Source organism: Perca fluviatilis, chromosome 23, assembly GCF_010015445.1.
Source record: "Perca fluviatilis chromosome 23, GENO_Pfluv_1.0, whole genome shotgun sequence".
Classification (NCBI taxonomy): domain Eukaryota; kingdom Metazoa; phylum Chordata; class Actinopteri; order Perciformes; family Percidae; genus Perca; species Perca fluviatilis.
Window position 1 is genome coordinate 20157161 of NC_053134.1, and position 16338 is coordinate 20173498.

The 16338-nt window shown below is 39.9% G+C and overlaps 2 protein-coding genes across 2 annotated transcripts in view; both read left to right on the forward strand.

Moving 5' to 3' along the window:
* LOC120553415 (plexin-C1-like) overlaps positions 1–4879 on the forward strand; it is a 37399-nt gene extending 32520 nt beyond the window's left edge. The window contains exons 12-16 of the mRNA XM_039791782.1: positions 1600–1708; positions 2260–2430; positions 2509–2676; positions 2950–3049; positions 4752–4879. Of these exons, the coding sequence (XP_039647716.1) occupies positions 1600–1708; positions 2260–2430; positions 2509–2676; positions 2950–3049; positions 4752–4831 (628 nt within the window). The 3' untranslated portion in view covers positions 4832–4879. The remainder of the gene's footprint in view (positions 1–1599; positions 1709–2259; positions 2431–2508; positions 2677–2949; positions 3050–4751) is intronic.
* A 6819-nt stretch (positions 4880–11698) lies between these two features.
* LOC120553749 (plexin-C1-like) lies at positions 11699–16247 on the forward strand. Its single transcript, XM_039792446.1, has 9 exons — positions 11699–11742; positions 12552–13457; positions 13542–13665; positions 14409–14531; positions 15142–15276; positions 15395–15495; positions 15573–15678; positions 15774–15936; positions 16141–16247. The coding sequence occupies exons 2-9, from the start codon at positions 12658–12660 to the stop codon at positions 16245–16247; spliced, it is 1659 nt and encodes a 552-aa protein (XP_039648380.1). The 5' UTR covers positions 11699–11742; positions 12552–12657.
* The last annotated feature ends 91 nt before the right edge of the window (positions 16248–16338 follow it).

Sequence of the window (16338 nt, forward strand, 5' to 3'; positions counted from 1 at the left end):
GTGTGTGTGTGCGTGTGTGTCCTCGAGATCTGACCGCACACAAACACACGTAGCAGAGCTACCCACACCCATGTTTCTACTGTTGCTTAATGTCAGTAAATTCGAGTAAAATCACAGGCTTCGCTTATCCCGTTCGAATGCGCCAGATGAAACTCAGACGTGGGTGGGTAATTTATAATTCACACGAGGTCCCTAGATAATACTTATCCCGTGCGAATAGGGCTTTTATTTTATTTTTTATAAAAACAATTATTTATGTTAAGTGAAGTCAAGAAAGAGTGTCTTTATTTTATTGTTTTATAAAAAACAATTATTTATGTTAAGTGAAGTCAAGAAAGACTATTTTATTTTTATAAACATGTATTTTTTCAGGAAATAGTTTTTAAGTTCAACTTAAAATGTCAGGAGGAGATACATTGTTGAAATTACTGTTAAAAATGCACTTCCAATAAAGTGAGTGTTGGCAAAAACGGTTGTCATTTTTATGTTGAGGCGGCGGGGTTTTGTCGGCAGCTGCTGAATGTAACTAATAAAGTAACTTGTAATCTAGTTACTTTTAAAATCAAGTAATCTGTAAAGTAACTAAATTACTTTTAAAATCAAGTAATCTGTAAAGTAACTAAGTTTTTCAAAGTAACTGTGGCAACACTGGTCCCCAGTGCTTTGTCACTAATTTCATTAGAATTGACTGAGTCTTATTCTAGGAAACAATGTCGGTAAGTGAGTAAACCGTTACAGGTTGGGGGGCATCTCATGCAGAAAGACAGACACTTCCCCCAAACCAATGTCTTTAACCATAAGATCACTTCCCTTTTAGTTGCGGCAACCGAAGATGTCACTTCTGCCTTTGTTCTAAAACGTCTGTAACACTGTTGCTTGTTAACATGCAAAAACAATTTATGTACATGTAGCTGGAAGATGCACATAAAAAATTAAATAATCCCAGGCATTAATTTGTCACCATTATGTTAACATAAAGAGGTGATAAGTTTTAACTTAAGAACAACGGAGCTTCTACCTCAATGTCATCAGTTCACCACGCACCATTGCACAGAAACTTTTAGTAAACTTTAAGTTTGTCACTTACAACCACCAGTTAGCCTACACACATTTCTATTGTGCTCTCTTCATTGTTCTGGTGATTGTGATGCAAAATGTTTAAAGGAACTAGGGTGCTAGTCAGCAGTCTGTATTGGTTTGGAATGGCTGTTGGTTTGTCTTTCAGCCAGTCGAACATTTTGGTCCAAGGCAGAATATTTGAGTGATGATCTTAATGTTTTTGAGCACATTCCAACCTTTCCTCTATGTTATCTACACTTCTTTTTAATGTTGTTCTATTACATTTTCAGTATGTTTTTGTCCAATCATATTGTAAGTTGTAGTGAACACGGAAGCTTCCAGGGACCACAATGAGAGATTAAAACTTAAATTCTCATATGTAGGTAACCCTTTTATAAACGTGGTAGTCACAGATGTGTTTTTACCATCATATCAGGCTGTCATGGTAAAAAAAAAAACTGAAAAAAAAAACTTTTCTTTGGTATTGAATCTGTATTAAATTAGTCATTTTCTGATTGGCTGCTGCTCTGTGTCCTGTAGTGGGAAGAGGAAGATCACTCTCATGGGATCCCACCTGGAGTTTGTGGAAGGGGTCACGCACAGCCACGCCCCGCAGGAAGTCAGACCTCCTAAGAACAGGAACCATCAGGTTGGTCTGTATATGCCACAATGTATATATTTGTCTTATATTAATGATGTCATGTCAAATCATATCGTGCTGCATTACAGTACATTGTCATGTTATCACAGCATGCCAAATTATAGTATATTATGTCACATCAAATGTAATCTTTAGCATTATGTCATTTAACATTACATTAATTATAATACATTACATATTGTAGTCACAAGCTTCAATACACATGCAAAAACTTGCAGAGTGAATTAGTCAAATTTTATGTCCAGTTACGTTACCTGTTACGTCATGCTGACATGTTCTTTTTGTTTGGCTGCAGTATGTTACATCCTCTAATATTTTATCTTATTTGGCATCCTATTTATGTCTTATGTTGTATTACCATATGTTGTTGTTTTACATCAACCAGTGTCACATTGTTGTATTGTATTATGCTTTATAATTGTCATGTCACATTACATTGCTTAGTTTACCATGTCCCCATCTTAACCATGTCATGTTATGCAATATACAGAGATATATTACACAAACACAGAAGTTTAAATTTTTTTTATTCATTGCAGAGTCTCACCTATGACACACCTGCAGCTGAAAAAGATATTTCTACTAGCACTGTGTTTCTGAAAGTAGCCAATGAAACCTTGGCCTGCCTACCAATGACCTACTATCCAGAGCCTGAGTTCACTAGCTTCACATCCACAAGGACAGGGGACGATGTGCGCATCACCATACAGGTAATGCATATTTTTAGCACACATGGACAAATATAGGACATGAATTCATAAAAGGACAGTGTTTGTTTGGGTTTTCAGAAAAAGGCAGACAAACTGGAGATGACCGTAGCAGAGTTGGAGGTGTGGGGCGTTGAGGAAGAAAAACAACACCCCTGCATCATGGAAACCAAAGAAACCAGTAATGAGACTGACTTTTTCATCTGTGAGATTAAAAGGACACCTGATGCTACGTTTCAGCACTTAAAAGTAAATCTTTCATTCAAACTGCACCAATTTCCATTATACAGAAATACAACAGAAACGTTATTGTGATTGTAGACAGAATAAAGGTGGGTCACAGCACCAGATTACAGTATATCACAGCAAAGTCCTCAGAAGTATATTATTTTCCCCGCAATGGCTTTCAAATTGTGATGTTTACCTCAAAGTAGTAATTATACACATAGTGAATATCTGCTCTCATGAGCTGTCCCAGTGGAAAATTCCTTTTCTAATAGCTGTGACGGTATTGTTTTCCAGATAAGGTATGGTGACAAGACCGTTACACTCGGACCTCCATCTTTAGTACATCGGGTCCTTACGATACTGCGTTTTCTGCTGATACCCTGTATTATGTCAGGTAAGTACACTAATTAGGCTTGACTGATAAAGTGATTTATACTGTGATAAATATATGATGAAGGCTGCATTTATTGCATCAGTTCAACTCCGGCTGTTTATGTGAAAATCTCAACTTGAATTATTGTAACATTTTTTGATGAGGATTGTGTATGTTTAATGCTGTGTTCTACCACTTTCAATAGAATCTAGGCACCCCTTAGTGGTAAAAAATTACAAACTGAGAAGCTTTTTCAACCTGACTGAAATGTGTAGTGCTGGAAGGAGGACTTTAAAGCAGAAAGAGTAGAAACAGTCTTTACTCCATAGCTAATAACGGGAAGCAATGTGACAAGAGTCTGTTTCTGCAAGTAAAGCCAACGGGCTGAGGCAAAAAGTCTGCAGAGAAGAGTTGTCAAAACAAGAGCTGGCAACGCACAACTAGAACAAGCCATAAGCCATAAGGGAACAGCATATACGTAGATTATCTCACTGAGAAAAATGCTCAACATATTGAATATGAATCCAAAATATCCACCTTTGCGGTGTTCAATCCAAAATCACTGGTGGTGGCCTTAAAACCCATCTAGGTCAAACTTCAGATATTTCCCTTTTTGTTGCCATTTTATGGATTAAATGCCATTTGTCTGACATTTAAAGTTGCTGTAGGTAGGATTGCAAAGATCCAGGACTTAGCCAAAAAGTTTTTACATCAACAACTTCTCAGTTCCTCTCCTCCTTTCTGCTAAAGCCCAAAACGGTCTCCTAAGCCCCTCCCCCCACAAGGGAGAATGAATGCACGTGCATGAGCAGTGATTGACATGCAGTTAGACATTTGTGTTTAACGTGGTATTTCATTTTATCAATGGGCATGGCATCATGACTTTGCGTAAATATATACGCCACTTTCATAAAGCCAAATGGCGTGTTATTTTACGCCATTTTCAGCTATCCACGTGTATGATACACGCTGGATACAGCTGATGTAAACAGACCCACCACGTGGCCTCGCCACGTTGCGCGTTATCGCGAGAACGACGTCACACGCCTGTTAAGAAAAAAAAAATGGTTGAGTTTAGGAAAAGAACACAGAAAAAGGCTTTAGTAACAAAACAGTGACAAAAAACACGGAAAATAACGACAAAAACACGCTTACGACAACAACAAATGGTTGGGTTTAGGAAAGAAACATTGGGTAAGGCTTATTAAAAACAAAAACTTTAAAAAAAAAACGTCAAGAAACGGCCGAAAAACTGCCACATGCGGGGCGCGAACCCAGGTCTCCCAGGTGAAAGTCCTGTGTTTTACCCATCCGTCATCCCAAACTACCTCCTCACCCAATCCCCCATTCCTTTATACCACTCGCTACGGCGGAAATGGACTCGCAATATAGGCCAATGGCGGCCGATTTGCGTTGATATACACGCAAAAATGCGATTATGCGTCTTGATAACACGCAAAAACGGAATACAAATTGGCGTGTCATACATACGCCAATTCATGAGATCAGTCTGCAATGGGAAACATACATGTGTCCAGACACATTTCTGGTGTGTAAAGACAGAAAAATCCACGCAGCTGACACGCAACAGAAATGTCACGCAAACGCCACGCAGCCAGTGTGTAACCGGCCTTACCTACTGCACCTTTTAATCAGAAGAAGAAGAAAAAATTGTAACTGTAAAAAAAAAAATATTAAAACCGTAATTGTGTTTGTCTTTCAGTATTGGTGGCTCTCTGTCTATGGCAAAGGAAGCTCACTGCTAAAACCAACAAGCTGGGACCATCACGCCAAACCTTATGAATGTTTTGCTACTCCATTTTCAAAATAGACATTACACTTTTTATTCTACCGGGGTAAAGTTCAATCTTTGGTCCCAAAATGATGTAGAGGGAAGCAACCTCAACTATACAGGGAGTGTAAGAGGACTTCCAGCGCTTTTACAGTATCTTATAACCCCTTTGATATTTAACTCAGGTGTAGTAGTATTTGGCTTTTACAGTATCTCATAACCTATAATAATAATAATAATAATAATAATAATAATTCAAATGTTTGTCCTGGCATAGAAACCAGGGTTTAGGGACTTTTACTTGGGTAATTAAAGGGTACTTTTTGCATTTTTTAGGTATTGAGTATATTCGAGAGACTCAAACTGGGGACATTACATTAAAATGGTCAGCGTCTTAAACCTCTAGAGTCTAGTCCACAAAGTCCCCTTACTTCTTTTTTATGTTAATCATATTTCCATTAGGCCCTCTTCTCAGTTATTGTTAAATTGTACCTGTGTTTTTTTTCCTTAAATGTTAGCATCTTTATTTCCGGATTTTACCTTAGATGTTGGAAACTTACTCCAAGAGATGAATACAAAATATTAATATGCAGCCGGAACTTGATTGAAAACAAACTGATTTGGCAAACAGATTTAATGTGACTTAACTGTCTTCCTTTGCAACCTTGAGGTGATGACAAGAGTCCAGGAAGTCACTGTGACCAGCCAAGAAAATTGGCTGGTCGGGTACATAACCTTGTACATAACATAACAGAGTCAGGTACATAAACTTCTACATAACATAACAGAGTCAGGTACATAACATAACAGAGTCAGGTACATAACCTTGTACATAACATAACAGAGTCAGGTACATAAGCTTCTACATAACATAACAGAGTCAGGTACATAACCTTGTGCGAAACCACAAGTTGAGTTTTTTTTTCTACTTGCTGTAACTTGATATTTACTTGAGAGTGGTGTAACGTTAGATGACCTTTGCTACAGTCCAACATACTTAGATAATCTGTTGTTTTTATGTTTGTTCTCGTAGGTGTTTTCTTAAGACTCTTTATTTAGTCCCTATTGTACTAAAGATCCCCATTTTATTTTGGCACTTGCTTTCCTCACTTCCTGTACCTCACTTCCTTTCCTCCCCTTTCTTCCTTATATACTGTCTATGCTTTCTTCACCACTGATTGGCTCTTGTTTTCACCCTAATTACCTGATTCCTGACTCTAAAACTGAACCCCCCTCCTTAAAGGTACAATATGTAACATTTCTGCATTAAAATGTCTAAAAACGACAATACCCATGTTATATATTTTTTGAGTTGTGTTCTTACACTATCCCAAATGTTTCTAACAAATTTCAAACCCAGAGAAATCTGTTATTTTATTTATGACACCGGACGTTTCCTTTAGTCGCTGGTCAGTGGCGTCATAACCTTGCACCCTCTAGTTACTGGTAACTTCCGTCAAAACACGGGGACCCAGATGATAGGTTGGAGAGTAATTGTAAATCATACAATGTCACAGAAATACTCAACCATAATACTGCTTTTTTTGCCACACGGCATCAGTTTGAGATTAATTACATGCCACTTTGCAACACAGTAGTATGTGCTGGTTGACAAGTAACGTTAGCTAATGCTTGGTGGGTAACATAAGGTTACAACATCGTTCAACACGCTCAAAGTTATTTGACCACAAAACAAATGTAAAGTTGTGAGAAGAAAAAAGATCAGCAGCTCGTTTGTGGGCGGGGATGGTCATCTAGCAGTAGAAGGTGGGCCGGGTGTCCAGATGTTTGCTCAGTGTCATGGTCAGTGTTGGGGAGTAACGGAATACATGTAACGGCGTTACGTATTCAGAATACAAATTATGAGTAACTGTATTCCGTTACAGTTACAATTTAAATCGTTGGTATTTAGAATACAGTTACATTGTTGAAATCAATGGATTACATGACGATACTTCTCTGTTTCACGAGTTTATTCACTCTGACTAAATTAAGACAACTCTATGCATTTTCCAGAAGCCCCGATATGAAATCGAAAAAAATAGCTATTTGCGTGATCAGTCATAATGGAGTCGGAACCGGCACGACAGAGCCAGGGCAGGAATAAGTTTCTATCTTGGAAATTCAAACAGCATTTCACATTAAAGAACGAACAGGGAGAATGAAATATAACTGTGCAGTGCAACCTGTGCTTGCCAGCAACCAACCTCCTTTCAGCGTCCAAATTACTCCACCTCCAACCTGAAGAAGCATCTTAAAGTAAGCTATTTTTTTAATTAGCCAAGGGTAGTCGTCTGCTGTAGTTTTACTGGTCACCTTGCTATTTTAACGTTGACGTGCGACTTTACATTCTCGTACGTGCTGATTTACTAGCTCCAGAGCCGTTTAAAGGGGTGATAGAATGCAAAACCGATTTTACCCTGTCATAGTTGAATAACGACAGTTTGGTGGGTAAATAGGACATACATAGAAGCTCAAAATCCCACTGACACCCCTTTACTATGAAAATCTCATATTTTGAAACTGCCTCTGAAAACGGGCGAATCCCAACAAAGCTGAGTTGCTTGCGTAAGCGTCTCAAAATCCGGAACCTTAAGAGAACAGTCACGCCCCAACATTTACATAGGCTACCAGAGGTTAAATTGGGCCGGAGCTCACCGGAGCGCAGCTCCGCCTCCTCAGGTCCACAACACACCCTGCCGGAGCTCAGCTCCGTCTCCTTCAGCATCAAACATTTTGCCGGGGGTTCAGCCCCAAATGTTTTGAGTGTAGCCCGAATGTATTTTGAAAAGTTGACTGACAAATATGAAACCGGACATCGTTTAGTGTCCACTCTCGCTGTAAAAAGCTGCGCAGCTTCAGGTTTATGGATGCGCTCTGCTGTGGACATGCTGCGCAGATGTGTCGCGTTTGAGCTCCGTGCATTTCTGCCATAAGTTTCGGGTTTCCACCTCCGATGTAGAGCAGCGTAGGCTACAGCCACTTCCCTAAACGTCTAAAACGGGGCTCTGTGTCTGTCAGAAGGTCTGAGATCTACCGTATCAGCAGAGCAATCACGTAATGCACAGCAGACTACGGTGCAGGTAGATTATTTTCTGAAATATAGTGACTTTATTCTTGTAATAGCTCGTAATCATAAACTTTATTTTTTTCACAAAATATCACATCTCCTCCAAATTTCAGAGAGCACAGATGGGATTTTCAATGTGCACAAAGTTTTGGACATGAGCAGAAATCTTGCTCAAACATCTGAAATATTACAGTCCAGAGGTTTATTAATAAATTAAATGAATAATGTATCACTAAGGTGAATTATTGTCATATGCAAATTTACAGAGGTTACTTCCCAAACAAAAGATGCAAAAGAGGAAAGAATAAATGATGCCTAGGCTACATGTGTGCTGACTCAGATATAATTAGAAAAGTCAATCTAAAGGAGAATAAATAGATGAAAGCAATACAGCTTACAGCCTTACTGCAATATTTTCCATTATGTTTTTAGATTTGGATTGTAATGTTTCCCTTTACATAACGATATTTCAGGCATATTTATTCAGAAAAAGGAAGTAGAAATAGGTGCATAAAAATTCACCAAAATGCAGGAAATGAAGTGTTTAATGCTAAAGAAATTCTGGGGGAGGACCCCCAGACCCCCCATCATAAGTCAGCACACAAATCTGGAAGTAAAACCTTGGCCTTTGGGTTGCCAGGCCAGTTATGATTAGACCAAATGTTGGTGTCATCTAACAAACTGGAAGCTTAAATGAACATACACTGGCTATGAACAAGCTGGGCCAGCTAATTACTGTTAAAGAGGCTATAATAATGGTTTCTGATTCTGATACTGGAAAAAGAGCCCTTTGGTGTAAAAACACATTAAGTCATTTTACGGCGCGATTTTGAATCATGACCATTCCCCGTAAATAAGGGCTCCCTCTCCCTACAAAAGCCAATTAAACCACTGTAGGCTACACAACTGACCTGAGATCAGGTAGTCTTCTGAATCTAGCTAGTTCACGCAGATCTCTGCTATTCCATTACAAAATTCACTTCTGAAACTTTTTTATGCGAGAAATCAACCATATAAAGCTCGAATATGGGCTGCTTTACGAAAATGGATGGCTAATTGCAATTTTCTCCGACTGTGTCGGAGTTTAGTGCCGGTGTTGGTGCTGCCTGGGTTGCTAACACGCCGCCCTGACCCGCAGTGTCAGCGAGCTTGTTACGCCCGCAATCTTTTACCGCAGCCCGCAGGTTCCAGTTAATCTTATAATGGGTATGTGTGTTGAGTTATTTAAACAAACAATCGGGGAAATAAAGCCTCTTGTCCGCGAGTCTCATTGATAGATCCGCGGTGAGATGGAGTCCATCAATGAGAGCTAGCTAGCCTCCTCCTAACTCTGACATTCACAAAAATACATTCAATTGAAATCCGAAATCGGACAAGTGTTAGCTAAGCTTTGTAAGACCTTGAGGAACCTGTAATATTCATGCCGTGACGAAATTCAAACTGTAAATATACTTTAGTTATGCGAAAGTGAGCAAGCTGCGGTATTTCCCCATTGTAATGAATGGGACATAGCAAGCAGCTGTTCGTCCTCTAAAAGAGCCTCTTGCGTTCATAAAAATGCCTTAAAATCAAATCGGACACAACGGTTAGCTTTATAAGACATTGGGGAATGATGTTGTATAAGTGGCGTGAACGAAATTCAAACTGTAAATATAATTTAGTTATGGCGACAATGTAGCTGCGTGCTGCGGTATTTCCCCATTGTAATGAATGGGACATATAGCAAGCAGCTGCTCGTCCTACAAAGACGCCTCGCGTTCATAAAAATGCCTTAAAATCAAATCGGACACAACGGTTAGCTTTATAAGACATTGGGGAATGTGTTGTATAAGTGGCGTGACGAAATTCAAACATAAATATAATTTAGTTATGGCGAAAGTGTAGCTAGCTAGCTGCGGTATTTCCCCATTGTAATGAATGGGACATATAGCAAGCAGCTGCTTGTCCTACAAAGACGCCTCGCGTTCATAAAAATGCCTTAAAATCAAATCGGACACAACGGTTAGCTTTATAAGACATTGGGACATTCAAAACCGTAAATGTATTATTTATAGATATAGTTATGCCGGCAGCTGGCCGCGGAGCCCCGTAGTGCAGTATCCACAAAGGGTGACTTTGCGCTGGGTATGGAGCAGCCGCTTTCTCGTCAGACTGTGTGGAGCTCCTAAAGTCCGACACGTCTTACCAAATTTGCAATTAGCCATCCATTTTTGTAAAACGGCCCATATTTCAGCTTTATATAGTTGATTTCTCGCTTAAAAAAGTCTCAGAAGTGAATTTGGTAATGAAACATTGCAGTGTCTGGAATATGAGATTCTGTCGCTTCTCTAATGTATGTGTATTGGGGATTCGCTCAACCAATCAACGCGCGTCTCTAATGTCTGCGTATGGCAAGTCGCTCAACCAATCACCGCGCAGCTCATCTAAATATTCATGACCATACCATATTTGGAAGAAAAGCTCTTGTTACAAATAGGGCCAAAACACAGGGATGCATAAGGGCCAATAAAATATCAACCAGGCCATTTTCAGCCCAACCAATGTTACATACCCCATTAGGAGACCATAAGGAACAGTGTGAAATACCCTATATAATCATTCTATCACCCCTTTAAAGACTGACTAGCCCCGTTTGACATGCTAGCTAACGTTAGCTAAAATTAGCTCGTGGTAGCAAGACTGCGGTTAGATTTTTGTAGTATGCAGTTCGGGACTACCAATACAATAATCTATCTGCTTGTTCAGGTACACATTCAGCTAGTTGGAATAAAAAGAACACACCATTATAGGCCTGTTTAGTAAGCTGGATGTGATAGCTGCATTCCTACACTTATAAAACGCAATTCAATGTGGAAGTAATCCTGAAGTAATCCAAGTATTCAGAATACGTTACTCAGATTGAGTAACGTAACGGAATACGTTACAAATTACATTTGTGGGCATGTATTCTGTAACGAAATACGTTTTGAAAGTATCCTTCCCAACACTGGTCATGGTCATACTGTGTACCTAATATAATGTAGAGTAGTGACATAATAACTGCAGTATAATTTATCTCTAAGTTCCTCCTAAATGTCCAGAACATTGCTCAGTGTATTTACCTTGTAATATTATTATAGGTACCCAGTAGGTAAAAAATAAGTACAGTAGACCTAGGTACTCAATAGGTAAAAAAAAGAACTACAGTGTAAGTACCCAGTAGGTCAAAATTACTACAGTAGGCCTATACCCAGGTAAAAAAAAAAATTACAGTAGGCTATAGGTACCCTACCCAGTAGGTCAAAATTACTACAGTAGGCCTATACCCAGGTAAAAAAAAAAATTACAGTAGGCTATAGGTACCCTACCCAGTAGGTAAAAAATAATTAGCCTACAGTAGGTACCCACGAAAAATAACTACAGTATATGAAAAGGTACCCAGTAGGTAAATAACTGTCTGTAATCTAAAGCGTTACCAAAACAGTATTCAGACCAGCCACAAAAAGGAGAAACGCATAATGTCATTAAGGTTATCTGCAAACAATTAGTGAGAAAAAAAAACCTCCACAGTAGACAAACGTACACTGTCACCTGCTGTCTGTGGCCAATCGGGGAGCAACTCTGGAATTAGTGACCCAGGTGGGATCAATCCCCCCTGATTTAGAGCTAGATGGTAGCCGACACAATTGTACTCGTACCAAAAAAATATTTATCATCAATATTTATATTATGCTCTCAAGAGGCATAATCCAAACTTTTTCTTATCCTTTATTTATCTGGAAAATCAACGCCTGCATGCTGATCCTTTCTTCCCACTCACACTACCAACCATCCTCAAGCAGCAGCCTATAACACGAAGACACATTCAAAAACGTAAGTTAAGGCTGTTGTTGGTGAAATCTTTTTTTTTCTCTCTGATATGACTGATTTCTCGTTTCTTTGGTCATAGTGTGCAAAAGCAAGAGTCCATTCTTCTTGTCACATTTTTGTGATGTAGGACAGTCTCATTTCTATGAGTCGGTAGTAAACAAAACATTTGTTGTGTCCCATCTGTCTGGTCGTCACTGTCAATGTAGTAACCAGTGATTCTAACAAGTAGTGTCACATCTATTTGCATTCAACTGGTCACTGACATTCAACTGGAAGAAAGAACTTCCCAAAGCTGACACTAGATGTCACCCAGAACACACTGGGTATACTCTTTGATGTAATGTAGCTTCAAAATGCGGAAAGTTGCATATTAACGTCTAAAATGGTTACCTGATAATTCTGTGTAACCGACACTCAATCATACTGTAGCCTACTGTCACTCTGCTAAAGGGGGGTGTTAAATGACCTGTAGATGCTGAGAATCAAATGTGCCATGTAAATTATGGTTAGGGAGTTCTACCATTCAGAACTCCCTGTTGCTTGATTAAGCATTGGTGTGTTGCCTCGGCTTTTGGTTCTTGAGGTAGATATCATGTGATGAAAGGCTGTCATCGTCTGGAACTCGCATCACAGCACACACGGCTTCTATGGTTAGACTAAAACTGGATAGACTTGGTTTGAAAACGTGGTAAAAGTGGGACAAATCCAGCTGGGTGAAACAGTAATGTTGCTAAATCGTATCTCAGAAATTTTAGTTTTCGGTTTAGCTGCGCGCGCTCCCTCCCACTTTTAAACACTTCTCTTTTCGACAGACGCGCGCTGCGCTTTTACGCACGACACCAGCGACCCCGTGGAGGAGAGCGGAGTGCCATGAAGACCGTCTATGTGTGAGCATTTAGCTGTCATCACTGCAAGAAGATGATCGTGCTGCCGGCTCTGTTGTTCATTCTCTGGGGAGAAGAGGCTCGGTGCCTGGAGGAGAATGGAGGCTTCACTTTTGATGGAGACCTCCGCCACTTCGCTGTGGCCACCAACACGGTTTACATCGCTACAGCGGAGACTCTGTACCAGCTGAGCCACGACCTGACTCTGGTCCAGAGTCTGACTCAGAGAGGAATCCTGAAGGGCGGGTGTCAGATGGATGCGCAGTTTTCCCGGGTTTCTGAGACGGATGAGCGGAACGCGACTTTCAGCGTCAACATGTTATTGCCTTTTGTTGAGACTGAAACTCTGATCAGCTGCGGTGTGATCGAGTGCGGTTACTGCGAGGTGCTGGACCTGAAGAACATTTCAAATGTGCAGTATATGGAGAACATCCAGGTTGGATCCCCAAGGCGGAGCAGCGCATCCATCGGCTTCCTGGTGAATGTGGAGGAGACAACTACCGAGACTTACATTCTGACTGCCATACAGCAATACGAAGTCAAATCCACAAAGAGCAGCTGCTCCACGGAATCAGAAGCGGTACAACTTCGTAATACGAATCACAAGCAATACGGAACTATATTTTCCGAAATTAGCGAGTTCTCTATCGATGTGATCAAACGTTGTCCTCAAGGCAATGCGGAGTTTGTGGATGGATTTCAGATCAGTTTAACCATTTATCTTTTCTCTAACCTGCCCTCAAGTGACACAAGCAACAGAGTCCGTCTCATTTTGGCTGCGAGGGCAAAACAGACAAAGCGCAGACTCTCAGGTCGCTGGGGGAGCGACCCTCAGCATCTCTGATGGGGGGAGGCAGCAGACTCCTCGCCTCCTCCGTGACCGGGCGGGCCGCCGGTGCTCTGGAGCGGCGTGTTCAGTGTGGACGGAGGGACCACCGACACAGAGCTGCTACTGTTTGACATCAGCCCTCCTCTCACCGGAGACACTGATGAAGATCCAGACTTCTGCAGTGTCTGCAGCACTGACAGGATAAGACTGCCGGTTGGTCCTGATTTTGATCTGTAAAGTTCTAATAAGTTATAAAGTTATGACAAAATCTGTATGGAGTTGAAGAAAAAAGTAATAAGACTACACTTTACTGTACTCAAATTAAATATTGATTGTCACCAGTGCTGCATTGATTAAAACCAGTTATTGGTGCCTTATTTACAGATGGTGTGTTGGAACAGAAACTCAAAGATTCCTATAATGTCAAAATATAGAGGCAGATATTCCTTACCAAAGTTGTGTAGACTTCTTAGGGCTGGGCAACATATCAATATTATATCAAGATATGAGACTAGATATGTCTTAAATTTTGGATATCTTATGACACAAGTGTTGTCTTTTCCTGGTTTTAAAGGCTTCATTACAGTAAAGTGATGTAACTTTCTCAACTTTGTATATTTTGATATTTAATTTTCTCCATGTCACCCAGCTCTGCTTCTTACAAAGTAAAAGTATAGCACTGCACGATCCTGAATGTTTTAATGTCTGGGAGACATGAGAGGTCAACTAATGTGAGGGTTAAATAGATTTAATGGTTTCAATTTTACTTACTGTTGTAGAAGGAGACAGCTGCACACAAATAATAATTCTATTAGATCTTTATCCAATTAAGCTTTGAACAGTGACATTTGAACATGAAGTGCTCTCAGTACCTTTTTGTCTAATCTGTAAGTTGTTCACTTTAGAATTCCATAAATACAGTTTTGGTTTCAAAGTAATATTTCTTTGTCTCTCAGCCAAAGACTCTGAAGCCCAAGGCGGTGCTCTTCAGGCAGAAGTCCATGACCTCTGTGCTGGCAGTGAGACACAAGGCCTGGATGGTTTTCTTCATTGGGACAGGAGATGGGCAGCTCATTAAGGTGTGTATAAAAAACACTTACGGGATATGTATTCTATTCATTAATGGAAATCAATCATTCAATAAAACATTTTGTTTCAAAGTAACTGTGTTGCAGTGATAGCTACTCTTTACATATTATACAGATCATTTAAAATAAATCAAAGATGCTTAAAGATGCTTCTATAACTATTTTATTTAAATAGCCACCATTCCAGTTATTAATTTGTACTTGTAGGGGTTTTGAGCTTTTTTAAGCAATGCTTCTGCAAAGTCACCACAGGACCTGTGGCAGGAAATATCGTGGCTTTCACACTGCATACAGATCTAGTTAGATGTACATTCTTTTTTTATAGAACTTGCAAATACAGATGGTGAGTACGTTCCAGAAGCAGCATAATTTTCTCATAGATAGAAATAATTTCAGTGGCTGGAAAAAGCTAAATTGATTTAGTTAGCTAGGCTGAAGCTCATTGTGTGTAGGTAAGCTGGTGACCTTTCAAAATCACAATTTCAGTGGTTTTATTTTTACAGTATTTTGATAAGCCTTTCTCTCCAGTACAGCTTTGCCTTGCAGCTCAAACTGAAACACAGCAAACATAACAAAGCTACATTGTTATTGTTGTTGTCAGCTTGCTGTGGACAAGAACTATCACACCACCTGTCCCAGGGTGCTCTACAGGGCCACTGACGACCACCAAGTGTTTCCCAAAATGCATCTGGATCAAGTAGATCTTAAACACGTGTACCTGCCATTTAGAAACCAGGTGGGTCCATTGTACATGTATAAACATACTTGTTTTAGACCGTGTGAACACTAAAGGATTTTGAATTTACGATGCCTTATGTATTCCATACTTTCAAAGTGTTTGTGTTTTGTTCTAGATGAAGCGTGTACCTGTGTCAAAGTGCAGCACATCCACAAATGTGCAGGACTGTTGGTCTGCACAGGATCCGTACTGCGTCTGGTGCGGCACTAAAAAAAGGTCAGGAACAACATCTGCAGGTGACACCTTCAACAAACAATTATGAACTTAGTTAAAACATAATGTTCTCCTCCTAGTTGCACATTTGAAGATGACTGCCAAGATTCAGACTGGTTATCCATTCCTGACGATTCTCAACAGAAAATGGTTTCCTACAAAGTTGTAAAGGACGACACAGGCCAGGTGAAGATTACGTACAGGCTTTTAACTTTATTCAGTTGTGACTATCAGTTTTCTTTTTTTTCTTTTTGTAAACACTCACATTCTTCCTTTCTCAGATTACACTTAACATCCAGACACATCTGAGTGTGGGCCAGAAGGCGCTGTCTAACTTCGCCTGTAAATTCTCTGCAAGTTCCAGTAAGCTTTGCAGAGACGGCCTTCCTCAACAATTCCCACAATGCACCTGCATCCTTTCTAATAGCACACTTCCTGCTGGAGGTCAGTGACATGTGATAAATACAATAATCCAGTGAATTTAAAACCTGAAGATCAATGACTTTCACTGTCACAAGAACCCTCAAATGAAGTAAGAAATCTGTGTTGTTTAATGTTATATATTGTTCCAAGACATCCCATAAAAACGTGTGTTGCTGAAAATTCTGGCCAAGATTCTGATATTTACCTCTTTTTTTCCCTTAACAGGCCTGCATGTCACAGTTAAGATTAGAGTTGGGACGACACAATTGTCTAAAGCACTGAAGCTGTCCAACTGCTCAGACATCGAGGGACCGCCAACTTCTGTCCTGTAAGTCCACTACCATTTTAAAGAAATGTAAGTAGACAGATCATGTCTAACATAAATGATCAAAGAGAGAGCTGAAAAACAAAAGACTTCTTTCA

Bases quoted from the DNA above. Each gene is read 5' to 3' on its own strand.
- LOC120553749 (XM_039792446.1), top strand. From the start codon at position 12,658: ATGATCGTGCTGCCGGCTCTGTTGTTCATTCTCTGGGGAGAAGAGGCT. The intron at 15,277-15,394 runs GTGGGTCCATTG...GTTTTGTTCTAG, and splicing joins ACCTGCCATTTAGAAACCAG to ATGAAGCGTGTACCTGTGTC. The intron at 15,679-15,773 runs GTGAAGATTACG...TTCCTTTCTCAG, and splicing joins TAAAGGACGACACAGGCCAG to ATTACACTTAACATCCAGAC.